We start from the raw sequence: 27431 nt of genomic DNA, 5'->3' as shown, positions 1-27431 counted from the left end.
CATTGTCCGGATTGCTTCCCAAACGACTTGACGGACAGCGGAGGCGCCAACAGCCAGCGAAAATCCATTGTGACGTGGTGTTTGACACTTCAGCAATGTCACTCATCACTCGGCAAACACGTCCAAAGAGGCAGAAGAAAGAGCTGTTTCAAGTTAAAAAAAAAAGAAAAAAAGCCAAGCAAACAGACAGCAAGAACAGATCACTCCTTTGTTTTCCTGCCAGAGCAGATGAAGCGCTTCACCACGTGCCCGACGATATCGCCGCAGATGGATCGACACTGGAGCTAATGCGTCTCGCTTTATTGTTTCCTGTAAGGTGTCGATCAAGAGCAACCGTCTCGCATTCACCGTGCGCATTCGACAAGGAATTCTCACCCGAAGGCAATGAAAAGAGCCGACGTTTTCCAATGTGTGCGTGACCCGCGCTTCTCTCAGGCCGTGACTTGCAGAGCATGCACGCACCACAGTGTTAAAGAAAGAAAGAAAGGAAAGAAAAAATAGAATCCTGCCGTATTGATTTTGTTGAACGTCTTATGCAGGCTGATATGATTCACTGCTCCCGAGGTCATGTTCGGAGGCTTGGAATATATAGAAGTTCAGCAGTTTAGTTTCAGGCCAACCAACCACACAGCCGCGTGTGCAAAACCTCTCAGGTGCAAATGCTGCACGTCTGCAGTTAATTTGCTCCGGGATGAGAAAACTACTGTGCAATCCAGCCGGCTCGTATGGACAAAACATCCACAATCATAAAAAAAAAACCCTAACAACAAACAGAATAACATTATGAAACATGAGCAATAACTGCACAACTATTAGAACATGATGAGTTTCTCATTTCTTATGTCATTTTGAAAGGTGAGAAACCAGCAACGAAGTAACACATCACAATCAGCCGCGGCAAAAAAAAATAAAAAAAAATCAGCCAAGACAAAATGAGAAGTGCAACAAAACTGGAACGAGAGAGAAGTTTTTTTTTTTTTTCTTTTCATCATGGAGAAGCAATCAGGGTAACAAGGGCACTGGGCATCAAGAGAATAATAAAAAAAAAAATCCATTTTAAAAACAACCATGTGACAACCACTGTCGATGGCAGTTGGTCAAGGCAATTTTGGTTGTGTTTAAATGTAAAATCACACATATAGCACTTGATATTTCATCATTTTGAAGCCAACAAAAAAAAAAAACCCACACACTTAGACAGTGGGAGTTGTGTTAAAATGCAAATGTCTCCTGCAATTATACATCTGCTGTGTGCGTTTCTCTGTCAGCTCCGCTTTGACATCAACCTCAGTCTCTCGGGGGAATCTGCTACTCAGACAAAACCTCCTAAAAGCTGTGCTGTGTGAAAAAAAAGAAAAAGATTCTGAAACTGAATCCGCCTCTTCATCCTCATCCAGATAATTCACATTGATTTTGATTGGCAGTAATTACAGGCGAGCTGATGCATGTGTGGCAAATGTCCACGTTGCAGCACAAGGTGGCTCCCCCCCCTCCAATCCGAGTGCGACGTGCAACCAGCCAGCAGTTGGGGCCACAAGTGGCACTTTGTTTGCGTCTCCTACTTAATGGTAACAAGTTTGGGCAGCGCAGAAAAAGCTCCTCCCAAATCTCACTACAACCAGGATGCAGCAGATGCCGAGTAGCAGTCTAATTACAGCTCTGCAGGTGGATTTGGTTTTTGCGGCAAACAATCGGTGACATCACAGTAAAGTTTAAGTCTGCGCAAATTTGAATCAATCGAAAGCTTCTTTTGTTATTAGCTCCACGGCACTGGTCAAAAAGACTTTTGATGGTTCTGCCTCTTTAAACCAGACCCCCAGAATCCAACATGGGGATTCATTCATTTCATTGGACTTTCTCACTTGGCACATAAGGTAAAAAAGTCCGGCATCTTAAATTTACTTCCGTATTATGCGGAACCCACAGAGCAGGAGTAGTGTCACCTCCCTTCTTTCCTCTGTAATTCCCCAAGATGCAAGATGCATCAGAACGTATCATGCAATCAGAACAAGCCGAGTCACAGCATGTGACCTGCCCAGACGACACTCTGGGAATAAAGTCTTTTCTGGACATTTTCTGCCTCTTTTTTTTTTAAGATAAATGAAAAAAAAGAAGAATTTTGGACTTATGGTTGCAGTACTTTGGTTGGCCACTGGAAGAAAAATTGCCACGTTGCCATAGTTCAGTATCCAGTTCTTACATGACAATACATCCACGGTTCAACTGTGTGGTGAGTTTTTTTTTGGCTTCCTGTCTAACTCAGTCTGGCCACTATCTCTGTCTCTCCCGCCACATCTCTCTCTCTCTCTCTCTCTCTCTCTCTCTCCCTCCCTCGCTCGCTCACTCACTCACTCAGCCATCCATGTGATGAGGGGATGAGCAGCGGTGCGCCGTAAATTTAATCTCTGTCAGGCCAGTCACTCGCTGGCTGTGGCTGGGAGCGAAACATCTGCCGGCAGGGGCAGCGAAGCCGCGCCGCTCTGGCCACGAGCCGGAGAGGCCGCGAGCCGCGGACACGTGACAGCCTGAGCAAAGAACAAAGGCGGCGCGTCCAGAGACGTGTAAATACGACCGTGTGGCGCTGACACTCCGGGGTAAACAGAAAACTGAGGTGCAGAGCGTTGGACCCATGGATGTATTAAAAGAACTGGATTCCATTCTACCAATAATGGCGGCATGGCAATTTCTTTCCTATGGCCACTGGAGGTACTGCAACCCAAAATACCATGCAGCACAAAGGCATTAATCCCATAGACAGCAATACAAAAGAGGCCTGTAAAACAGTTGACAGGAAGCCTCCGACCTGAAAAGCAGTTGATAATAAAACTTTCTATTGTAGATTTTAAAACATGGACCGTTACTCTTTCTAGGTTAGAAAATTCCCAGAAAGGAGTGCCGTCTCGTTCTGATTGGCTGCTGCGTCCAGGTGAGTCATGTGACTTACAGAGGCATGTTGGGAAGTGACACAACTGCACATGCTCTATGGGGCCGCATCATGTGAAAGTTAGCAGGGAAGCAATTTCAAAATGTTTCTGAACCTTTTTTGGCGCATGTGGCGGGTGATTGACTCCACTGAAATGAACGGGCCGCCATATTGGATCCTGGGGGCGAGGTCAGACGGTTCATCGGTCTTTGCGTTCATCAGTGGGTCCCATTCCAGCGCCGAAAGTTAGTGCGTGGCACAACTGCAGGGGCGCCGTCTGCCTTGTTAGTGGGCACTTAACCATCTGCACACAGCTCTCCTGCAGAGCAGGTCAGCTTGATTCGAAATTTATTTTCCGCCGCCCTATTTTGTTTTTCTTTTTTTTCATTTTACCACCGACCTCTACAAAATTAAGTGTCCTTTCAAAAGCCGCTCACGCATGCCGGCCCACCGCCGGCTGCTGCGGCATTCATAAAACACGTCCCCTCTTTAAGCCATGACCCCCATGAGAGACGTGCTGCCACAGAACATCCAGAGATGTGCGGTTAAAACCAGACCGCTGGATATCAAATGCTCCCATCTGTCCGTTTAGCCCCGCCCACCAACCCACTCTTCCATCCATGCAGCCCCAAAATCTTTCTCCTTCTCTTCTTTCCGTTACAGAAAAAGGGCACGTCTCGCAGGGGCGATGATTCGGTCTGACTGAAGGCGGCGGGGCCACCCCGGAGGCCCACTGGCTGGGTAATAAAACAACATTAAAATGCAGGCAGGAAGTGCAACAGTGGCCAAACCTGGAGTGTTGGTGGTTCCACATTGAGCTGAAGTCCGACTGGAACAGCTGCAGGATTATTTTCTGTGAGCGGGGTCAAAAAGACGCACGCACAAACACACAAACGCACATACGCACACACTCCCTGATTCCGCCGATCGCTTGTTGCTGCTAAACGGGCACCAATGCATCTATTGTATTGTATTGATGTGTGCAGCACGGGCCTTCCAGTGACAAGTAAGTGGTGGCGAGCGCCAGTGTGTCGATTGCCCTCATTTGCATTCCATTACCGGTTACCCTGGAAACGATCACGGCCATAAGTAAGTCAGTCGAGAACAATGTAGATGGATAATAAGGTTAAATTGGGCTGTTTAACACAATGCAAGTATTTCAAAATTGCACAACTGTTTTTTGTCTGTGAAACCATGCATGTGCCTTTAAAATGCAGAGAGATGCTGCCTCTGGAAATCTGGAATGGGATTATTTCCACTTTTTGGTGCAACAGGCATGACGACATTCACGCTCCACAATGTGATCACAGGCATTGGATGCTGGTCAACATGCAGCGGGCCCCGCCGGGAGTCATACCTGGTTTTTCAGATCCAACCGAGGACACGGCCGTCCCCCGTTGAAGGCTTTCTCCCTGAGCCACTTGGACCGAGTCTTCAGGCCGCTGCCACAGGGGGCGCTGCAGGCGGACCAGGGCGACCAGTCGCTGAGCTTACAGTCCAGTGGGCACGGGATGTGGCAAACTTCAAGCGTGTATCCTGGGAAAGAACATCGGAGAAGCCTGACTCAGATTTCCGAGGTGGATAATCACAGTAATGATGTTGGGGAGGCAGAGTGTGCAACCGCTCCTGTAGACTTGGACTGGTTTTTGTTAAAACACCAGGAGCTAATTAGCAGACCGGTGGCCGCCTTTTTGCATCGCTCTGCCAAACATGAAAATGTTTATTTATTCATTTTTTTGTTGATGCTTTCTCCAGATGACATAATTAGGATATTACTGGCTGTAATTTATTATTTCAAACTTTATGAAGTCGCCACGTTAAAAGTTATAGGGGGACATTCAAAGACAATTAAAAATTCTATCACAATATGTTACCCTTGCAAATTATTTTTGTCTTTTTATCTTTCAGCCCAACTCTACAAGAAGTAAATACAGACCGTATCCAGGAACAGACACAATAAATAAGCTTAGATACTTTTACTTCACTTTAAAAAGGAGCATCACATTTCCAACAGTGTTTCTGTTCCCAGTTTCCAACCACTTGTCTAACCTTCTGCTTTTATCCCCAGTGTCTCTCATTACTTGCTTGAGCACTGTCATTCCTAGAACAGTTTTACAAGATTTTGGTGCAGATTTTCATTCGTCATCGCTGTCTTCAACACAATATAAAATTTAAAACTTACCGTATTTTCCGCACTATAAGGCGCACTTAAAAGTCTTGTTTTTTTCAAAAAACGACAGTGCGCCTTATAATCCGGAGCGCCTTATATATGGATTGATTCTGGTTGTGCTTGCTGACGTCGAAGCGATTTTGAGAGGTACACGGCGCTCTGTCAAAGTGTTTTACCGTAGTACGACTTAGGTAAATTACAAAGCCGCACCGCTCGCAGCATTACGGCTATCGCGGAGTAATACATAAGCCTCTTATACACTAAGATGAAGATGAAGATCGCGTAGATGAAGTGAGACAGTGTTCAGGAGTCCGGCGGTGCTGTAGAATCAAGCGATGATGGAACGTAATCGAACACCTTCCGAACCGTGGTAGAGAACCTCCGGTGGATTTCAACTCGCGTTGGTAACATATTCCTAGCGGTATCATTCTGTTTTTTATTTGTTACAAACAAGTTTTAGAGTTACTGTGAACGCAGTTAATAAAGTCTGACGGACTTATCTCTGATTCTTTTGTTTCGCTTAATGCGCCTTATAATGCGGTGCGCCTTATATATGGAAAAAGTTTTAAAATATGTCATTCATTGAAGGTGCGCCTTATATATGGAAAAAGTTTTAAAATATGTCATTCATTGAAGGTGCACCTTATAATGCGGTGCGCCTTATAGTGCGGAAAATACGGTAGATTTAAAACACAGTCAATAAACAGCACAAACTAGAATTTGGCCAACAAAACGACAGCATCATCAGTATTGAGTTCGATTTTTTTTGACCTCCAGTGAATCTTCCTGTCCATTTGATATAAGCAATGGATCCAGGTTATTTTCTTTCTATTACTTTCAAGGCAGCATTTTTCATTTAGAAACGTCACTCAACTCAAACAATCCTTGTTTTGAACAAGTAGAGGACACACTCACCGGTTTCCGTACAGAAGGTCGGATCCACCAGGCGTCCCTGCTGGTCAACGCAGGCCACGGCTTGGTAGCTCACACCTTGGCCACACTCCTTAATCTCCCGATGCCTGGTCCAACCTTTCGGTGAGCCGGGAGCTGACGGGCCCGGGAGGATGCAAGCGGACCAGTTGCCATAGGGCTGGGAGAGAAACTCATCGCAGGGACACGTCTCTGTCTCCTCCAGCGGGTACGAGTCCTTGTTCAAGCAGAGGTCCTTCTTCTTACTGCGACCTGAGAGTGAGGGGGGAAGCTTTTAGCTTTGGCTAATGCACCATCTGCCAACGTGGTGGATGCGAGACCAAGGAAGATAAGCTGAAAGTGCCCAGAGCAACATTTCACCTCTTTGTGTTTGGGATGCTCCATTGCTTTTGGTCCTTATTTTGCAGCCAATAATTGGAAGCCAGCACAGGGCAGTGATGCGCTTGTAATATTCATCACAGCTGACTTTATAAACGCACATCTAGGCCTCATTGCTTTGGCTTCTGAAATATGAGCAAAGGTTTAATTTCTTCCCTGGCTTCCTTGTCTGACTCTGCTCCTCTCTGTCTGAGTATTATTTCCTTTAGAAGAAGCCGACGTAAATTAAAAGCCGGTCAGTTGTTCAAAGTGCTGCTCTCTGTAATGTATGTTCAGAGAGCCCTCCAAATAACCCCTGGGAATTATTAGTGCCATTTGAAAGTAAATTAAAGTTGTTGTTTTTTTCTCCTGGGGGAAATGTGTTTGCGTAATGTGATGGTTAAATCCCTGGTAATTGTTTGCGTTACACAAATCACTGTGGACACACAATGCAAAACAACGTATTTTTCCCGCTCTTCCTTTCACCTCAATCATTATTTGTAACTCTTTCTTGTCCTTTTTATGTAAATGCACCGTGCCATGGCCACGACGGCAGAAGCTGCATGCGTCGCCATGAGGATCAGGCAGAGGCGCTGTGAAAAAAACACAGAAAAAAACTGTCCTTCAAAAAAAAAAAGAAATTCTGGCCTTTTTATTTCCTGACAAACATGAATTCCCCTGCGACCATTTTTCATCCCTGACTTCTCCCAAGCTCGCAGCGGTTGCTCTTCATTATTAATGATCAATGATGCACGGGCGCTTTTTGATTCGGGGGCTTGAAAGTAGCAGGAAAGACAGAAGACAATGGAGCGCCGGCCTGCAGGCCACCCGCTGATGCACCATTAGTTAATGACGTTTAGCTCAGCGGCTGCGTTTCGATGCCGTCCTTTTGTACTTTCGCCGACCGTTTCATTTGTGTCTCATTCGTACCCCGGAGCCTCTTCACCAGCAGGATAGAGGACTTTGCACCACTTGCAGCCCACAAGGCACAACGTGTTTTTTTTGTTTTTTTTTAATTCATCCTCAGTGACGTCTTGTGAAATGTGCCGTTTAAAGAGAAAGGATGGAGCGTTTCTCATTCACAGGCTGGCAATAATTGCCGCAGCAGCGAGCGATTCCATCTTCAGCCCCAAGATCTTTGTCTAATGAGGGTGAAAATTATTATTTTTTTCTCTATCTCAAGCTGTGCTCCCTCTTTAAGATCTCTATCCTGGCTCTGAGGACACGTAGCACAATGCAGTTCATGCCGAGCTACAAGTAATTAGCGCCGTCCGCTATATCTGATGAGGTTTAATGGAGGAGCATGAGCGGGAACGTGTGTTCCTCTCTAGCACTGTCACTTTCGATATGTGCGCGAGTGACAAACGTAGGCCTGTCAAGCTGTCACACTCATCCATCTTCTGGCTCTCTGCCTCGCGGTGCTCTCTCGTATGATGATGGATCACGCAGAGGCCTTCTGCTCCCCACATCGAGACGTATGTTCCCCAAAAGCTGGATGCACACCAGGCCATGTTGACCAGAGCTGGCATTAGGACGGCTTCTCCAGCACTGTCATCGCCGGACGAGTCCGTCTGGGACACCATGCTGCACATTTGAAGTGATGGTGTGACAGAAAAGAGCTGCCAGCCACTTGCCTGACACTTGATGTCCTCAGATGGCTTAAGTTATTGCTATAACTATGGCTAAAACCCTGGTTGACAAAACAGCATAAGTCCTTTAAATGGCAGATACCACAAAAAACAAACTGAAGGCTTCTGCGGTACTTCCACTGCAAGCAGCCCAGTGTGGGGTCAACTCAAGGCTGTGGAGGGTCCAACTCTACTGGAAGCATAAAAACAACCATACTGACGTCTTGCACTTGAGGAATGTTTGGATAAACAATAGTTTCAATGAATATAGTCAACTGCACTGTTAGTAATATATGTTGCTAGGTTATTTCAACAACTCTGAATATACCACTACACTTTCATCACAGGGTAACAGGACTAAAATCTTCGTGATCAGTTCTGTTTGCAGCGACTTATCAGCACGCAGGTTCCAAACCTGGCAGGTGGAACAAAGATATTTCGCAAATTTTCATTTATTAAGGATTTTTTTTTTTTTTTAAATATCATCATAATTAGTGATAATTGAGAAAACACAGGAGTAGAAATTTTAATATCCTGTTTGAGTTCTATGAAAGTGTCTAGAGAACGAGGCAATTCTCCAGAATGATTCTCAAGTTTCAAACAATAACAGCTGAAACGCACTGCACCTGCTCATGGAGAAACTGAATTTCCCTGTTTACTCCCCGCTTTGTTTGTTTGTTTGTTTGAAATAAATCCTTACCGTTCCAGCTGAACGTGGCCAAAACAAGACAATTCCCACTGAGGCCAAATGAGACGTGCAAATTCCGCTTGCAAAAATTATTTTCGGTCGGCAACAGTTGCAAAGTTGTAAACGTCAGTTCATGCAAACATGATAAAGCTGAGAGTGTGCGGAGCTACTTGTGCACCGCTGCTCCTTTTTACGGACCCTGGGTGTCCTTGGCGTGCTGTGAACTCAACGAGCAGCCCATCTGTTTCTGAAGTGGCTCTGATTGCGAACATTTCTCACGGACTGTGAACCCGCCGCCACCCCGCTGCACTTCCACCAACAATCTGTCCAAACTGCGACTCCGGAGGAGCCTGATTGAGGAGAGCCAGAGGAGCATCCCATCGCCACGAGGTCACAATAACTGTATGACAGATGTTTTACATCCCAGCAGCGGGAAGGGCATCAAACGCACTCTGCCATAAGTTACACCGTAATGTCTTTTGACATTGTGCATTTGAATCAAATAAATCTGTATCTGTGACACATTTGTCAGATGCATCCTGGTTATGCCAATGCCGCAGACGAATTAGCAAAGACAAAAATAACTAAAATGACTTGCACGTCGGTAAGATTTCTGGGAATATCGACTGGACGGCGGCTGTCGCTGATCTCACAACTTTAATGTTTGGAAATGTTTGAAATGCTGCTGGTGGTGCAGATCTTTTTTCTTTTTTTTTTTTTATCTGCAATGCAGCGCTTTGTAGTCACTAATTAGGATTGCGAGACACACGATGACCTTAATTAACACGGAGAGTGACATGAAAAGTAAAGCTGAGCGAAAATCTCTCAACGAAAACTGGAGTTGAAAGACTCCCCAAAGACAAAAAAGCAGAAGAAAGGAGCGTGGAAACAATGAGCGGAAGCTATCGCGGCACACGCCCAAACACTCATAACTGCTATTGGGCCCATAGAATCTCTACATGTCGCAGTATCTACAGCCCATAGCTCGAGTTGTTAACAGTTCAGCAATTAAGCTTAAAAGTCACACCATAAAAGAACAAGTCTCTCTATTCTATTACAGTCGGTCCACCTCTCTTGTAATATAATGCCAGACAGTGTAATCCATGTGAGATAGGGGTGCAATAAATCCCCCGGAAATCCTCTCCCTGGCCTCAGGCCTTGCCACGGCGCCTGCCTATGTGCTTCAAATTCACTGAGCAAATCTTACATTTCTCACCCATAAATAAGTGGATTTTTAAGAAATAAGACACTCTCTCTCCAAGCAAATATAAATCCGGGGGAACATTTGTTACAAAAGTATGCACTCGCTGAGAGAGAGAGAGGAAAAAACGCCGGTGTCATTTTGAGTGTCTCAGTGAAAGGTTATGTCACGACGCTCCCCACCACTCCCACCGCTCCCACCCCGTACAGCTAAGCCTCTGCAGACACACACTGAAGCGCTGCTCTCTGTGCGGTGGCAGGAACGTTTACCCACACAACACAGTGCTCGACGAGAGGATTCAGCTACAAGTCAACACTGGGCAAAGGTAAATAAAGCAGGGCCGTCCGTTGCCATCTCAGCCGTTCTTCATTTTGACAGGAGACGGATGCAGAAAATGGAAACCTTTGCATTATTGCCGACCATTGAGGTATCAATAAATCACGTCTCTCCTCTTTTTAAAAAACACTTGTATAATGATACTACTACTACTACTACTACTACTAATAATAATAATAATAATAATAATAATAATGATAATGACAATAGCAATAATAAACAATGTCCATGAGTGGCATCTGTTTGGCATCCTTGAAAGCAAACACACTTTATCTTGTGTAATTGTGACAAATTAGGGGGCCTGCTGCTGGCGGGCAGATAAAGAGGCCTTCAATCTTCCCACTCATCCTGTCAGCGCTTTATTGAAGATAAATCAAAACATCAGTATCAGAACAATATGATGTATGATGTTTTCAAAGGTAACTGGCAGCGGTAACAAAAGGCACAAAATAAACATGCCAGGACTCACTGGAGGCGACAAAGGCAGTGAATGACACCGTGGCTGAGACATCGACACTAACATCAGTGAGGTTCACTTTTTGGATACGCATCCCAGCATGCAACAGAGTGAAAAAATAACAGGGTAGAGGGAAGCTGTTGCCCTGTTATCATCATTATCATTATTATTATTATTATTATTATTATTATTGTTTTTTTGTTTTTTTTTACAGCCTAGAGTTCCAAGCACCACGGGGTTTCACCCTCACACCAGTTCCTTTCCCCCTCTGTAGAACTGTTCAGTCAAAATTTATAAAAGAATTTATAAAAAAAAATAAATATCATGTTATGACTGCAGAGTAGATCTCTGTGACAGCACCCACTCAAAGCGTGCAAAGGTAAGATTTGTTTCCATGTGTTGGTTTTCTGCAAGCAAAATATATAAAAAAAAAAAAAGAAGATGGGGAGTATTTACTACGATCCCTCCGGCATCGGATCAAATATTCATGGCAACAAATAGTATCCAGCGTGGTCTGCAGAAGCCCCGGCCTGTAATTCTGATTTTGCGGCATGCAGTGAAATAAAGTGTTACAAGCTGTGAGAAAGCGAATTCAGGAGCCAACACAACACTGCAGGGACAGGAAGAGGTTACATTGGCGAGCCAGAGAGAGTATAAACTCGCTATGGTGTTGTTTTTTCATATAAAAACACAGTGTCCTCTAAACTGTGTCCGCTTTCTTTTGCCTGTGGCATGAAAAGAAAATCTGTCCATGCAGTTAGAGTAACAAAATGTAATTTAACATTTAGATTTGATATGTACTTTGAATATTGAACATCGTTACACACGCCAGGAAAAATGTACAGGAATATTCGATATATAAGACAAGACATGGCTCGAGGCTGCAAGCTGACAGGCCAGAGGGAATATTCGACAAATTCACGGGATTCACTTCACATGTCCATTTTGGAAAGAGCCACAGAACGTGTTTGAAAAGGGAAAAACCTTTTGGCGGTCTAAATGCTCCATCCTATTTCTGTCCTATTCCATTGACCTTGGCTGTGAATCATCCCGACCAATCACAGCACTTGACACTATCCCTGTGGGATTTTAGACTTTGGGTTTCAGAGATCTAGCTGCCCTCCAAAGTAAAAGGAGTTCAACTCTGATCTGTGATTTAATGTCATTATGTAGCTATAATTTGATAGCACACAATTTTTTGAGATTACCTCCAACCACCGTTGGTTTTTACTCATCATCGGATCTGAATGGAAGTCAGCAACACATCACCACTACTAATAACTCTTTATATGTACTAAGAAGTGTTTGTTTTTTGTTTTTTTGAAAATTCTACAGGTATATGACTTCTCAGTTTCAGTATCGTCCAGGATTGCCACTGTTTCCACGGCTGAAGGTGAAGTTCCCCCAGTGTGTAACAGTCCATGAGTGAAAAAGACTTGAAAAGACGTGGGAAAAGTCTTTACCTGTGAGCGAGCGCTTTCGGCTGCGTGAGCTGCCACACCCGGCGCAGTCGGAGAACTTGGACCACGCGGTGAGGGTGCAGTCATCTTTGCAAGGCACTCGGCACCCTCTCACCTGCAGGGGCAAAGGGCCGGCCCACCGCAGACACTCTGTCATGTTGGCCGACTCGCCGCTCTCCCCGACGCAGCTGATTCCTGCAGAAACGCAGCACGCCAGAATGTCAGACAATCACAACTTAGTTTCTGGGTGAAAAATGTTCACTGTTTGGAATTTTGGGGTGTAAATAAAAGGCATAATGAACTAATATTTTTAATCACATTTTAATCGTAAGCCTTTTGGCCCCTGCATCCACCCGTAGACAGGGCAACTGTGGTTGCAATGTATGCAAGTGTTGCCGTGGAAGGAGAGCGTGCCAGCATGGACAGCACACTAAATGCCCGACGTGGGGCACAATTCATCAGAAGCACGATTGTGCTCAAGCGCTGTGTTTTTACAACATCGTGCCAGTCGTATCCCTCACATCAAAACAGGCGCTATCAAAGAAGTGACACCCTCCTCTGCTGGAAAAGACGGAGCTAATTAGAGGGAAGGGAGGAAAAAAAAGTAGTAGACGATCTAATACAATTTCGAGAATATGGCGGAGGGAAAATACGGTTCATTAGGGAGAAAAAAAAAAAGAGGCAAATTTGCAATTTCACGAGTGTTGTTTTGTTAGAAGCCCGTTCCGAGATTATTCACTACAGTACATTTCCTCTCGGAAGAAGATGATTTGATTTCCGGAGCCCACTGCTGCATATATTTGCACTCTAACGAGGGCGATATATTGTATAATACACCTGCTCCAAGACTTGTTTTCTCTATATATTGTTTCCATCTCCTCAAGATATTTACACAAACATACAAATGTTTGTTCATTGAACTGCCTTCTGACTTAACCGTAACACAATCCACAGCACTTTAGGCTTTGTGATGCCATAATTGCTGATGTAAAGTGAACTGTGTAACCCAAACTGCCATTCTGTCACAACAAACAGCAGGTTCAGTTTCTGCAAGCTGTGGCTGGCAAATGATCAAACTTTTTTGTTGTGTGTTAAAAGGGACAGCAAAACAGTGAAACAAAGTGGCTCTTAACACAAACACTAGTGCGCAGACACATTTCCTAATTTCCCCTGGCTTGTGTTGCAAAAACAATAATTGTTCCATTAGGCAAAAAAAAACAAAAAAAACAAAAAAAACGACGACAAAAAAAGCAGAGCAACACAAATTAGAGGACTTTGCAATATTGATCATTATAATGAGAGTTAATTGAATAAGTCAGATAAAATTAGCGATGGAAGAGCACGGAGTGGGCGTGAGGACTCGGCACTGGCCACTTTGCAACCAACAGAAACGTTTGATTGGATTGTTCTCCAACAGGAAATAATAAGAACTGCACGGCAGAAACTTGGCGGTCCGCCGATGGTGATGGGTTTAAAAAGCCAAGAAGACTTTTCTTTCTTTTTTCCCTCTCTCTCGCTCCCCTCATTGCCTCAATGTCGTCGAGGGCTCACTGTTGCACAAACACGCCTTTCATCCATTCGATCGATTTATATTTGACTTTTAAATTTTGCCCTCTGACAACAGCTGTTTGCTTCGTATATTCCTGCTGGGAATGTGTGGGACGACCATTTACATACAAGGCCTCTGCAGAGGCAGCGGATGGTGGGTGAAAGCCGCCGCAGAGGAGCATTTTTGTAAGAATTGCGATAAAAAAGAAATAGACGAACAAAAAAGATAAAAAAAAAAAAAAAAGACGGTTTTCATCATTTTTCTTCCCCCAGTCTTGTTGCGTCAGGGGGGTTAAAGGTTGATGCTATTATGATGGACTTTCAAGGGTGAATCAAATCTGCCTTTCAACCCACGTGTGAAACAAACAGCCACTCATTAGCAGCCGCTGCGTAGTGATTGTCCAATTAGCGCCAATGGGGGAATAATCACACTCCCGTGTTGACATTTAGTCCCGTCTATTTACCTCCGACAGTCGTCTCTCTGGCTCAGCCAACTCCACTCGCTACAACCTCATTCTGTCATCCTTGCTGTCTTTTACTAGCCACCCCTTGTACTGACATTAAGAATCTGAAAAGGAGCGGCAACCTTTTTTTTTTAACTTGCTACTTTGCGCCTGAAGGATCTCAAGACCCCAGTTTCTCATGGCCTTTTGAATTATCAGTTCTCCTCGCGGTCAGTACAGCTGACAGGAATGGCCTTTAATTAGAAAATAAAAGGGGGAACACTTCTCATAGCTTTTTTGACAGATGTGGTCTTAAATAAAAGTCACTTCAAAGGGTGCGAAAGTCTGTCACACAGTACACTGGTCGTGCTGACTGAATTTACATGTCTGTAACCAGCAGAAGAAACATGTCAGGGTTTAAAGGAAAAAAAAAAAAAAAAAAAAACGTTCTAGGTGGAGAAAGAAATACTGTCACATGACAACAGCCTCGGCCTGCAATGACAGAATCTGCACAAATAACATGCAGTTCTCAGAGGCTGGGAATCTAATGTCTATAACCATGGGCACTGGAACATGATTATCCAGGTTTCTCTGTGTTGGCACCTTGGTTATAAGCCTAGAAGCGGCAATATGATGATATTTTTAGACGTGGCATTTACAACTGCTCGATACTGAAATCAGGACTACATTTTTTATTTTTTATTTTGTATAAATGAATCCAGGTAAACTCATTCCACAGGCTCAAACATGATGAGAACTGAGACGAGGCTCCTGACGGCCACGCCAGAGGTCCACGGAAACAGATTAATTTTCCAATAGTGAGGGTAAAACATGTAAAACTTGATCGCACATCTGCATAAAAGCCGCCAAGTCACGCAAACCTCCATGTCAACTCTTCCACGCTTGCACTGCTTGTATGCCACCTCTCCAACATGATACCTGGGGGAGTCATGTGGATTGGATTTTCATGGCCATTAAGTATCTCTGTCGCTCTCTTTCTCTCGCTCAATCTCTTTTTTTTGCGGCGCTGCAGCTGCAGATCACCATGACTCATTTTCTATTGACTAATTACTCAAAACAGTTCCAGTTTCGACAGCGAGCCATCCAGCTGGTTGCCAGCCACAAGCTGGCAGGAAAGAGACGTGGAGTGTTGCAGCGAGTGTGAAAAAGACTGGCTCAGCGAGCGAGCGGGAGCTCTGCGCTCCGAGTTGGGAGCGACTGCTTGGGGATGCGGCATCATGCCTTTCAAAAGAAAAATGTGTGCTTTGCTGACGTGAAACGACAACGCAGCTCAACCGTGCTTTTAATCTGATTCTGGCACTTCCTTGGCCCTTTGTGAACTCAAACTTTCGCATTGAGGCTCGGAAATCCACTGTCCCTACTCTTCTGGCCGAATGTGTTAAACTGTCTGTATTTTCAGTCAAGGACGCAAGTAGAAAAACTGATGCTCAAGGAAAAACACAGGATGTCTTGACAGTGGATGACAGTTGGTCATTTGAGATCATTGCTTGAACATCATAAACGTCCTAAAAAGTCTGACATGAACTCCATGCTAAACGGATGCATCCCTACTTTCCACACCAGAAGAGGTAAATTCCACCACTTTGAGATATACAATATACAGTATTTGAGACACGGCGGAGGGACGAGAAGCAGATGTGAATGGAAGTGTGGCACGGAAGCTAGCAGATTCAGGCTATAAAGTGGAACACAATGAAGGAGAATTTGCAGCGATGCTGCTTGGAAAAGTGTGGCCAGAGTGCTGGTCCACTGCCAGCATGGAAACCAAAGAGGCTGCGGTCCAGAATACAGTCATATTTAGTGCAAGACAATCATAACCTGTGAATACACTGGTTTGCTCCACTCATTATTCAAGTTTGTCACCAAGTCCTGAAGACCTAATTATCCGATTATCATACTTTGAAAGGTCAAAGGTTATTAAGGCAACAAAAATGGTGGATGTTTAAAAATGACCACGACATGATGGAAATAATGACAATCGAAAAAAAAATGTGTTTGGTGTTTTTGCTTCCCTTCCTACAGTCAGCAGCTGAATATTGTTTCTGACTGCTTTTCCTCTTCACAAAACGAGACTGAAATATCACCATGTCTCACTTATTACATTAGCAGCAAGATTAAATGAATTAGTTTTGTCACTCTGACTGACCCGGGTTTTTGGAGGATAATGGAGAGCGAAAAGTCCCTGAAAGATTGTGAAACTCATGTTCTGACTTGCTGTCATTAATGGAGTGGCTTGGCCCCATTCAAAGTTTTAATGACCCTCAACACATTCCCCGTCTCAATTACTGTGTCCTCATTAGGCCCAAGTTAGACACTCATATGTCACTTGCATCAGGAAGGTCCAGCAGCCGTTCACCAAGTGAATGAAAGGCCTGAATACATTCCTGTGTTTCCTCAAAGTATGCATTTTAAAATTTCATACATCTCCCGGGCTGCAAATACCGCGTGCACTTCACTATTTGAAATGTCAGGTATTCAATTTGCTGATTTTCTAATCGTATTCAAACAGGAGGCGCTAAAGGTCAATGAAGGTTGCTCTTAACCTGGGCACGCTGCATTTTCTCCATTCCTCCACACACACACACACACACACACACACACACACACACACACACACACACACACACACACTCTAGAAATGTCAGTCATAATTAATACCGCCAAGAAAGAGTGAAAGAGAAAGAGCACAAGGGCGGGGAAGTTGTGAGGGTGGCACAGAAAGCCACTCAGCACTGAAGAGCCACTCAGCGACAGCAAAGTTTGATACCAGGGCCAGCCAGTGTACGTCTGTGTTTTTTTCTTTCGTCTCTAAACGACTCTGAAATGATGCAATTTAAACTTTTTATTTGTTGCACTTTCTTAAAAAAAAAAAAAATAATAACTCGGCTCCACACAAACAACAGAAGGCAAAGAGCAAAGTCAGACGCAGGAGAGCAGAGCTGCAGCTGCCGATGCTATTCTGAGACCTATGAATCCATCAATCAATTGTTTGAATTATTAGGTGAAAAAAAGAGTGAAAATGTAAAAAGATCAACTTGATGACAACAAACGACTTTTGCTCCAGAATCAGCTGAAACAAATGCATGAAAGTGTATTGAAAAAAAAAAAAAAAAAGAAAATCACACATCTTTGGTTTGCAAACATGGAATCAAAAACACACACAGCATCCGGCCCAGTCAAATTATAACTCAGTGTTGCGGCGTAATCATAGGTCAAATTACTTTAGTATTTTTTTTTTTTTAGAATTTTTCCCCCATAATGTTCCATTCCATTTCCACAATTTCCACTCTTTGACTCGGTAACTTTCCGACTTTATGACTCCAGAGTCTTAGATAGTAAACACATTTTTATTAGCTCCCACAAAAGACAGCAGTTGAAAGGTCCTGACTGTCTTGTGTGTGAGTCAAGAGGATCTTCGCTTCTTTCAATTTGCTGCATGCTGCTCGCTGCATTCATTAATAGAGAATCAGCATTGCGATGAGATCATCAAGCCCGAAGCCTGGAAAGGTTTGTCTTGTTGCTCTCTCCGGACAAATTGCCTCGGCCTGTTATGTTTCCATCACACGCTTGTTGGAGGAGAAGCTCCGAAAGGCCTTTTAGGTCTCATTAAATGGCCAGAGTGGAAAGACTCGAACCAGCCATATGGCAGAAAATTTGACGAGAACAGGAGAGAGAGAGAGAGAGAGAGAGAGAGAAAGAGAGAGAGAGAGAGAGAGAGAGAGAGAGAGAGAGAGAGAGAGAGAAAGAGAGCACTTGCCTCTTGTTTCTAAACCGTTTCCGCAGAGCTCTGTTGATGCAGACAAACTGCGGCGAACCGACTCGGGTACCAGGGTGCAGCTGTGCCATTTGTGTGTCTTCCATCTGGGTGAAAAGGCAAAGATGTCATTCAGCTATGCTGTAACAAGCATAATAAATATATAAAGCTAAGCACAGCATGTAGAAAAATCATCGCCAAGCTACCACGAAAGCACTAAAATATAAAAATGTCATCGTCAGACATGCCTTGTCGATACCAACAAACATTCTATTGCCAGTGGATCATGGGTAAAGTCCAATGTCCATTGTGCTGCGTTCCACTGCAAAACTGCAAAAAGTCTTTTAATTTAATGATCCGCTCATGTATAACTAACAAATCCTTCGAGAAACCTGAAAATCGACCCTGTTGGAAAAATAACTTGATTCATTATGATACACTTAATAGATAATTCATAAGGTGATCGTTAAGGTTTACCTGGCCTCTCTTTAATCAAACCACTCCTGCGCTCTCGCAGCATAATAAGCTTGACTCGTCAGTTGAATATTGATGGAAGGATGAAAGTTTCAAGATTTTAACAAACTGTAAAGCTACAGACTGTAAAGGAAAATACTTTTTCCAAGACAGTAAGAATCGTGAAAGAGAGTGTCTATACCGTGATAAAAAATGCACTTTCAAACTTTAGGCATGAATTCTGTCCAATATGAGAAACAGAATCAGTAAAACGTTGCAGGCTGTCGGGCCAAAGATGCCACGGTTGGCTTCTAATGTCTGTTGTGCCTTTTCTGCTGCTGCTGGAATCAAGATGCATAGCTGCTGAGCCACTGAAAATATTAATAAAAGTAATTCCCCTTTTAGTAGAGTCTGCATGGGAATGTTGCAAGATTAATGTGGCGGCACCGTGACGATTAAAACTTGACCTACTTTAAATTTCCACCTCACATGCCAGCAGTGGTGCGAGCGCAACTTGGAGCAAAATTATGAATTTTTTAAAGTTACAAGAAAAAGACATTGCTGCTTTTACCTGTAAACGGGACATACAGGAAGCGATTCACACTCCCTCTCCTCGTACAGCGTGTCGGGGCACTCTTGACCTCCATTAGTCGATCTCTGAACGATGGTTCGGTAGCGAGACTGTGCTGCGGCGGTGGAGTTATCTGTGGAAGATGAAGCACAACCTTCACCCTGGGGGAGACAGCAGCTGATTTCAGGTCAACCTTTTTTCCCAGCAGGAAGGTATCATCGTAACAAGACAAACTGGCAATCTGCCGAGCCCGCCGAAGGAATTGAATCGCAGCATCGGCGGTGCTAACATTTGCAGGGGGGGGGGGTGGTTACAACCAGAGCAGCGAGCCTCAGGGCCTATGGGATGGCGGAAAACTTGCCCTTGCAACTCTGGCGCCCGCAGCCATCCCTGGCACTTGACTGGGGAGAAGCGGCGAACTGTAATGGCATCACGTGACCGGCGCTCCGAGGCTCATTACACAACACTAATTACTAAACACTGAAAATGGTGCAATTAGGAAAGCCATTACATCATCAGCCGGCCCAGTGGACTACGGCGTATTTACGCAGACAGGACGGCGGCTCGCTTCTTCTTCGGAACAATTACATACTTTCTGCTTCCCAAGATACTGGAGGTAACACGTAGCAGAAATACATTAAATAACCATTTTACCCTTGAAGCAGCGACTTAATGTGATAGATAGTTAACACTCTCATTTACACTTGCACATAATTATCGGATACACAAACGACTTTAAGAGGAGCCTAATTTCATGAGGAAAACTTGAAATATTTAGTCTCTGGTGGCTTCCAGGAGTGTGTAGGCCTGGTTGTACAGTTTAAAGTGACTGCTCTGACCACTTGCTCCTGGTTGGGTTCTCTGCAGAACCAACCAAAATATTTGGATGTCTCCCTATATGGCCCCGCCATAAAGTGGCGGCTTGTTCTAATGAAGGGATGCACAGACTCTTTCAAACGACAAACATTGGGCAGATTTCTGCTGCAAGGGAATGGAGACATGTTTTATTTACCCTCTACATCCTTTACAATGAAGACAGATCATCTCATTATCAATGCATATCACATTACGAGTGAGTTTCCAGCCTTATTGGCTCCACAAAGTCGAGACATTTTAAGCTACGAAAAAACAGGTGCAGAGTAATTCTGCAAGAATCTGTGGTTTCTGAGGTGATTTTAAGGCTCTTCCAGTGAAACAAAGTTGGTAGTTTTCTATCTTGTCTTCAATTCTGTAGTTTCCTGCAGAGGGAGAGAGAGAGAGATAGAGAGAGAGAGAAAATAAAGCTGTGTACCTGGCATGCACGTTGACGGACAGGGTGTCCATTCACTGAATGGTGTGACGATGCAGTCCTTCTTGCAGGGAAGCAGACAGTTCCGAAGACTTTCAGGACGAGTGGAATCGGGACACCTAAACATTTCAAACAAATCAAGACAAAAAAAAACACAATGTGGTTGAAATATTTCAATGCAAAATCCCCTAAATTGTGGTAGGCTGCAGAAAAGCAACTAGCCTGCCCTCGACAGCACACACACACACACACACACACACACACACACACACACACAGGCCGAGGCAACCAGGTGGAGCTTCAAAACAATTTGCCGTTTCTTCACGCACCCGTCTGCGTCCGCAGGTTACAAGCACGCTCCATTACGAGAAAACACACTCTTTAATGAAGTGCACAAATTGGCCGCGCTTACAACACAGCACCGATAGAAAGCCATATAATGTACAGAGCCGGTGCAGGCGTTTCAAACCAGCTATTACTGTCATGCAGTTCCATCTCAACACCATAAGCATAATTCTATTTCCAAGCAGTGGTGCAACAACAGCCTCTTCAAATGTGTGTAGCTTTATTGGCCACCAACTCCTCTTGTCGTTCTCAAACTTCAAACGTCTGCGGCGTTAACATGCTGCAGCTGCCAAAAAGTCGACTCCCACCGTATACTCGTATAGACGGCCATAAACAGTCGTATTCCAGCCTGTAAGCATGGCAGCACTGCATCCACTTTGCAAATTCTGCTTGCTGTGTTGTTGCCCAGTGACCCTGCAGACACAACCAGCAGTTTATCAGTTGGCTGGTTTTGAGGTGGTAATTTCAGAAAAAGGCCCTGTTGAGGAAACACACAAACAGATGGCTGCGCAAATTCAGCACTCAAGCATATCAGTGGGCAGGAAGTGTAGAAATGGCTCCAGTGAACAACCTCGATTTGCGGTGCCGTAACAGTAAAATAACAATAACTGGAATTCGCACAGCGTCGCTGGATGTGTGAGGACAGAACTCAAGTCTTTTTATCCCGCTCCTCTGCAAGTATCTGCAGCAAAAAGTCACACAGGTTGGAGACAAACAAGGCGGCACTGTTTGTAATGTGTGCTGCTGCAAACAACCGAAAATTGCAATTTGAAAGGCCGAGGAGATTTTAGCTGCAGCAGAAGCATTTACTCAGTGTTACCCAGCGCAGATACAGTGGCATTTTCTAACCTCAAATAATAATTTTAGAGTGTCACGGATAGAACAAATTCCACACAATGCACAAATATGGTTCAACGGCTATGCACTCCAGCGTGAAACGAACAAGAAAACATGAGATGCCTCTGTGTTTCTCCTTGTCCAGTCTGATGTCACGACGGTGGGCAAAACTGACCAAATATCAGCTCCCAGCTTTTTTGGGGGGAAAACAGTTCATTTATAAATAGAACTTGTGCTTTTGAAATGGAAAAATTCCATGTTTCGCTTAATAGGGAAGCAAAAAAGGTTTAGTGTGGCAGACATGACACTCTGCGAGCTGCAATATGTCTGTTTCGTACAGCAGGGTTACAGTGTCTCAAGTCCAATTACAATTATAAACTCCTGTATGCAGCATTTACATTTCTGAGACGACGCAATCAAAAAAAACAAACAAACAAACAAACAAAAAAACAGGGAAGGAAGTGCCAACAAGGAATGTGTTCCCAGCCTCTCTGGCTAAAAGGAGAGGAAACACATTTCGGTTCAGTTCAAACAACAGGGTGAGTGCATTTATCTCCTCATAAACACGTAGGGAGCGGCCCGCAGGAGTCTTTCCTTGCCTTCAAGGAGACGGAGTGCTCGAGGAGCAAAAATCAATCAAAGTCCACCACATGGCTGCTAATTAAACCTGAGAAAAGCCGGGAAATGCAAACTGTTTGCCAATGAATCATCCTGCCAAATCCAAGGACGCCGTCCCCAGGATTTAAAGAACTCTTTAAGGACTTTGCTAAATTTTTCATCAAGAAAAAAAAAGAAAAATCCCATCTCTTGCATAACGTATTTGGCAGTGCTAAATTGAGAGTGTTAAGGGAGTGCTGTGTGAAAAAAACAACAAAAAGAAATAGTCGGCGCAAGCTTTGATGCTGTCATCAATGCGCAGCCGAACACGTATGTGGTTGGGTTTTTGTAGCGAGCGCTTTCTCTTCTCTACCTCCAGATCCTGCCTGCTCTCACCGGAGACCCAGCGTGATGCCACATCCCAGCAAAAAACGAAAAAAAGACGAAAAAAAAAGGCAGCGAGAGAAGTGCAGGGATTAGATCAAAGTCCACCGCGGCATGAAGAGGCGAGATACATAAAGCGCATCCTTCCTTTGCGTCGCCCCTCTTGGCTCTTCCTGCCCTTCGCAGCGACGCGTTGCCCAGAGGGCACGGGCATGAAACTGCACAGCTGGGTGGAGCCTGGTGTCTGAGGGAATCACAGCAGCAGTTCAGCGCACGGCGAGTGAGCGAGTGCCACGAATTTGATTAAAAATGAAATTGAAAGATGATATTTTTAAAGTGTTTAATTTTTCATATTTTGTATTACACAACACAAAATACCGTCCTGCCTACCAATCTACCGTGTAATATTTGGGTATCTACCACCTCATTTATTTCTGCAGTGTTTTTATGCAGGTAAGTGGATTCAGCAGACACAAATAAATCATTTTAAATAAATCCCACAAGTTATCGCTCGTTTTTTTTCCCACTGCTTTATTTCGTCGATAAATATTATATCTCTAATTAAACTCTGGACACAGTCTTCTGACTTCTCTCTGGGCCTCTAAACTGATACCCAGATATACTGGCTGACCTTTTATTGAGCTGCGGCTCACTGCACAGATTAAAGATTAAGTATGAAATGCTCCGATATTTATAGACTTGCGGTAGTGACCCCTCCTCAAGTCGCTCCACATCAAATAATAATAAATAAAAAAAAAAAATCAGGATAAATCTTCTTCTCAGGAACAGACGTAAACGTATAAAAGACGTGTCTTTAAGATATCTCTGCAAACTAAATGTCACTTTGCAGACGCATCGCTATGGAAAATCTGCTGCCAGGGTTTAACCTGCTTTTGATGCAGTAGTCTGAAATCCAAGCAACTTTAAAAGAGGGTGATGCACAAAAGTTAGAATAGTCTCAGAAAGTCTCAGTATATTGTTTTTGTTTGTTTTTTGATTGTGTACCAGTCAGAAAAAAAAGTAATTTCTTAAAAACCAAAACACGACAAATCACACTACGAGTGAACTTATTCTCGTCAATTGTTGCCCTGTGGTCCAATTTTCAGCGTGTTTTGTCAGTGTTGCAAAATGTTTCTTCTTTTTTCTTTCCTTTCTTGTCGTTCCCTCTGAGACGCACACGCACAATTAATTAAATAGGTTTTGACAGGTAGTCCATCTGGCTGGTCATCTTCTTGGCCCATGATGATGAGGCAGCATGTAAAAGATGTTTGTTGCTGTTTCCTCACAAAGAGACTCAGTCTGGGGTCAGTGAGTCACCACATTGACCCACAACTTCAATCATCACAGGGATTCATAATTCCCGACCGCTGGCAGAGGCTCAGTGGACAGTGGAGGTGTTGACCTTGCTCTTGTCCGCAGGCAGCAGTGATGCATTGACGAGCAGTATCACCATTAGTCCCAGTAGAGTGTTACTGCAACCAGCTTGTGCCTCCTGGCGTCAGATATTAATGATATTAAAGCGGGTGGATTCAGGGTGTGAACATAATCCTGGGGTAAAACGTTTGTGGTGGGCAATCGACAGGTTTTAAATACAGTTTTGGCAGTGGCGATGAGACGCTCTTCAGAAAACTCTTCTTTATTGCCCTGCCAATAATACATCAAGCTTGAAAGGGCAAGCGTTTTACATCTTTAATAAGACATTTTTGCATCTTTACACTGAAACTGAGCCTGGGGCCCTCTTGTTTGGCAGCAACAAAGCAGCAGAACACTCTAGTTGGTCTTCACAGCAGTTTTTTGCCACCCCTGTTTACAGTGTGTACAGCTAAATAATGGGATGGTATCGGCTGGCCTTAATGGCTCTGGAGGAAATCTCCAAACTAATGAAAAAAACAAAAAACCTCGGCATATATCTTTAAAGTGTGCCTCCGGCTGCATAAGCGATGCTGGAGTACGTCTGCTGAAACTGGTTAGTAATGCTGAGTGACGAAGAGGAGGAGCTTCCGAGGGAAGTCCTAAGCGGACCTGCCAGCCGCTGAAGCACAAACAGGGTTTGGGGGAGGGGGGGCAAGGGGGGGTTGGCGGTGAGTCTTGGGGGGCAAAGAGGGATTTGAATCAGCGGCTCAGGCGTCAGTGGGCTGTCGGATCATTTCATAAAGGAACGTTGAGTCGCTTGTGCCGTTCCGCCGGCGCCTCCGTTGACTCGCCGCACAGATGAACCCGGGACGGCGAGATGAGAGGCGAGAGCGGGAGGTGGCCGCGCCAGCAAGTCCTCGAGGGATCTAGTCCAAGAACGTGTGCCGGGGAGGACGGTGGCGCAAACTCACTGAACTCGGCTTACAGCGGTACCGACAGGGACGTTATGATGGCAAATGGCTCCAGTGAATTATAATTCTGGAGAGAAAACACTTATATATAAGATATACGACTCTGACTCCTTAAACAATTATTTTTCCCCCTGTAAGTGTCATTTCTATCGACTCCTGCAATAAATGCCGAGTGTGGCGACTGGGGAGGTGAAGAAAACCAATAGAAGAAAAAAAATGAAAAAATTCGGTATTCCCTTTGGGAGGGGGCGGTAAAATCAATTATCAGATGACAAACAGTGGCAAGGAGAGCAGTGCTAAACTGTGCTGTCGACACCAGGAAGTGTATCAGTCTAAGCACTGTCCCGGAGAGAAGAGGAGGCGCTCTATTGATTCGCCCCCACCGCCTTCCTGGCAAAAACAAGCATACCCGCAGCAACATTTCTTCAGCAAACACACACGGCTGTAAACAGATTGATCAGTGATTGTAAACAAGTCCCTCACAAAAGGTGACAAATTGCATCGCATCATTCGACAATGGGTTAGCGTGTTATTTCTGTAATTACTCCCGTTATTTGCCAAACAAACCTTTTGCTGACCACCGGTCCGGCGTTGGCCTTGATGCAGCTGACTTTGCGGATCTGAACCCCCGAGGCGGCGCAGGCGGCGCTGGCGTTCCATTGGCCGGTGGTCAGGTTGAGATCTATGGAGACGTTGTTAAGGCAGGGCCCCCAGGCCGAGGTCTCCCAGTAGAACACAGCGCAGGGCTGCTCGCTGCACAGCCTCCACTCTTCCAGAGCTGCTGCCACCGGGCACGCTTTCCCTCCTTGGCCAACCGGCGAGGAAGGAGGAAGGAGGAAGGAGAGAAACAGCACACAGGGAACAGAGTGATTCCAGGGGCACAAGGAAGTGTAATAAACAGGTGTAGGCTTGGAAAATGACCTGGAAGTCCAGTGATGGTGCCAAAGCTGGCAGGCCGATTTGGGTCAACCTCTTGATGAGGCCAGGGACTATGTATGGTCACTTCTTAAGGTGTATGATACACTATGATACAATTATAAATGGAACAGTGGCTGTGTTGTTGTTACATGAGAAGATTGATGTGACTGTTAAAATTCAGGGTTTTTGTAATATTGTGACAACAAAAACGAACACAAAAAAAATCCTTGATGGGTTAATAACTGTATGTTATGTACTGTTATGTTGTCAATTGTATTTACTCTATTTTTTAGAAGTTACTGAAGCAAAATAATCTTCTTACACGCCCAATTGAAACTCCAGAATTTCGATTTTTTTGTTTTTTCTTTTTCCCACTGAGTGCAAAACAACCGTGGCTGCAGCGGAATGAGCAGACGAGGCCTCTCGAGTCTGATTGGGCCAAAGTTTGGCAGTCTGGTTCTGGGTGAGGGCCTCGCTAGCTCCCTTTAGCTCACAGGCTGATTTAATGACAGCCGGCAGCAATGCTAACACTATTTATTCCGACCCCTCAGAATCCTCAGTGTCAAGTATTTCATTGCTATTCGAACCCATGACGCCCTGTTTCTTTTAACCTCGATGAACATGGATCTCGCCGGGTTACAAGGTGCACTATGGCTGTGATTTCTCTCGTTCTGCTCTCGGCGGAAAGAGCAGAATAAACACCACAAATTATTTTAAGCAGAGCCAAAGAGCCACTTGGTGACGGCCGTGCCTCCGTGTCAAGGGGAGCTAATTTCGGTGCTGGAATGTTTGTACACTTTAGAAGCTCTGACATTTAAAATAGTGCCGAGCGAAATCCAGGAAGGTGACTGTTTTAATGCAATTTCTTTTTTCTTTTTTTAAGGTCGGGAGCTTTATTCACATTTAAGTGTCTGGGAAAATGTGCACACACACACACAGGCTTTTTTTTTTGGCTTTTTGGCTTCATTTGACTTCATTTGCTATGGCTAAGGTTAGAGTTTGACTGAACGTAACACACACATTTACAGTGCTGCTCTAAAAGCAGCTTCTTTAAATACCAGTGTAAAAAAAAAAAGAAAAAGAAAAAAAACGAAGAGTATTATGGGCATGTTCCATTTGTCAATTTTAACCATCTGTGTTGCACCTCAGAAATGAGGTACAAAAGCTGACACCGTGATTGAAAACTCTTCCTCGTCTAAAAGGGTTTGTTGTGTCTGTGACTTTTAAAATGGTCTTTTTTTTCAGTTTGTTTGTTCCATGGTAAATGTCAAAAATCTGCGATTGTGCACGTTTGCCCAGTCTGTGATTAAAGCTTCCGATCGTCATGTTCCTCTTTTCTCCAGGAAGTGAAGACGACTCCCCTCTTGGAGTCTGGAACAGAGGAGGAGACGGAAAAAAGCTCCTCTTGATGGCTCCTTTTATCTTGACGTGCACGAGTCAGTTGTGGCCAAAGTGATTGTTGACCCTTCCTGGCCTCATTTCCAGCATCCGCGTCCCGCTCGGATCACATCCCCTCTAGGAATTCTGTGTCGAGCCCTAACGACCTGCCCCAGCCACTGGCCCCGCCCCCAACGAAACCCATCACATTCACTTTCCCTCTTGAGGACATACGCGCTAGCCTCGTCATTCTGGCCTGAAATCGCTCTGCAACTGCGCCGCTAGAGACAAAACCACGCAGCGGATGAGTGATGGCTTGACAGATAATTAGGAGACGGGAACAGAAGGAGAGCAAAGACAGAAACCAGCTAAGTGGTGGTTTGACTGACAAATATTACGCGCCGTCCGCAAAGAATTGGAG

The 27431-nt window shown here is 44.5% G+C and overlaps 1 protein-coding gene across 1 annotated transcript in view; it reads right to left on the bottom strand.

Annotated features, from left to right (window-relative positions):
- Window positions 1-27431, bottom strand: part of thsd7ba (thrombospondin, type I, domain containing 7Ba) — a 110627-nt gene that overhangs the window by 28137 nt on the left and 55059 nt on the right. Inside the window, exons 9-15 of the mRNA XM_076039818.1 lie at window positions 25283-25520; window positions 20232-20347; window positions 18941-19073; window positions 17920-18023; window positions 12154-12345; window positions 6009-6275; window positions 4281-4459 (exon numbers count right to left, since the gene is read on the bottom strand). Of these exons, the coding sequence (XP_075895933.1) occupies window positions 4281-4459; window positions 6009-6275; window positions 12154-12345; window positions 17920-18023; window positions 18941-19073; window positions 20232-20347; window positions 25283-25520 (1229 nt within the window). The remainder of the gene's footprint in view (window positions 1-4280; window positions 4460-6008; window positions 6276-12153; window positions 12346-17919; window positions 18024-18940; window positions 19074-20231; window positions 20348-25282; window positions 25521-27431) is intronic.

This window comes from Nelusetta ayraudi, unplaced genomic scaffold (genome assembly GCF_046127955.1).
Source record: "Nelusetta ayraudi isolate G7.1 ecotype Tasmania unplaced genomic scaffold, CSIRO-AGI_Nayr_v1 ptg000060l, whole genome shotgun sequence".
NCBI lineage: Eukaryota > Metazoa > Chordata > Actinopteri > Tetraodontiformes > Monacanthidae > Nelusetta > Nelusetta ayraudi.
The sequence above is the reverse complement of the archived record's forward strand: the minus strand, read 5'-3'. Positions and strand labels throughout refer to the sequence as shown.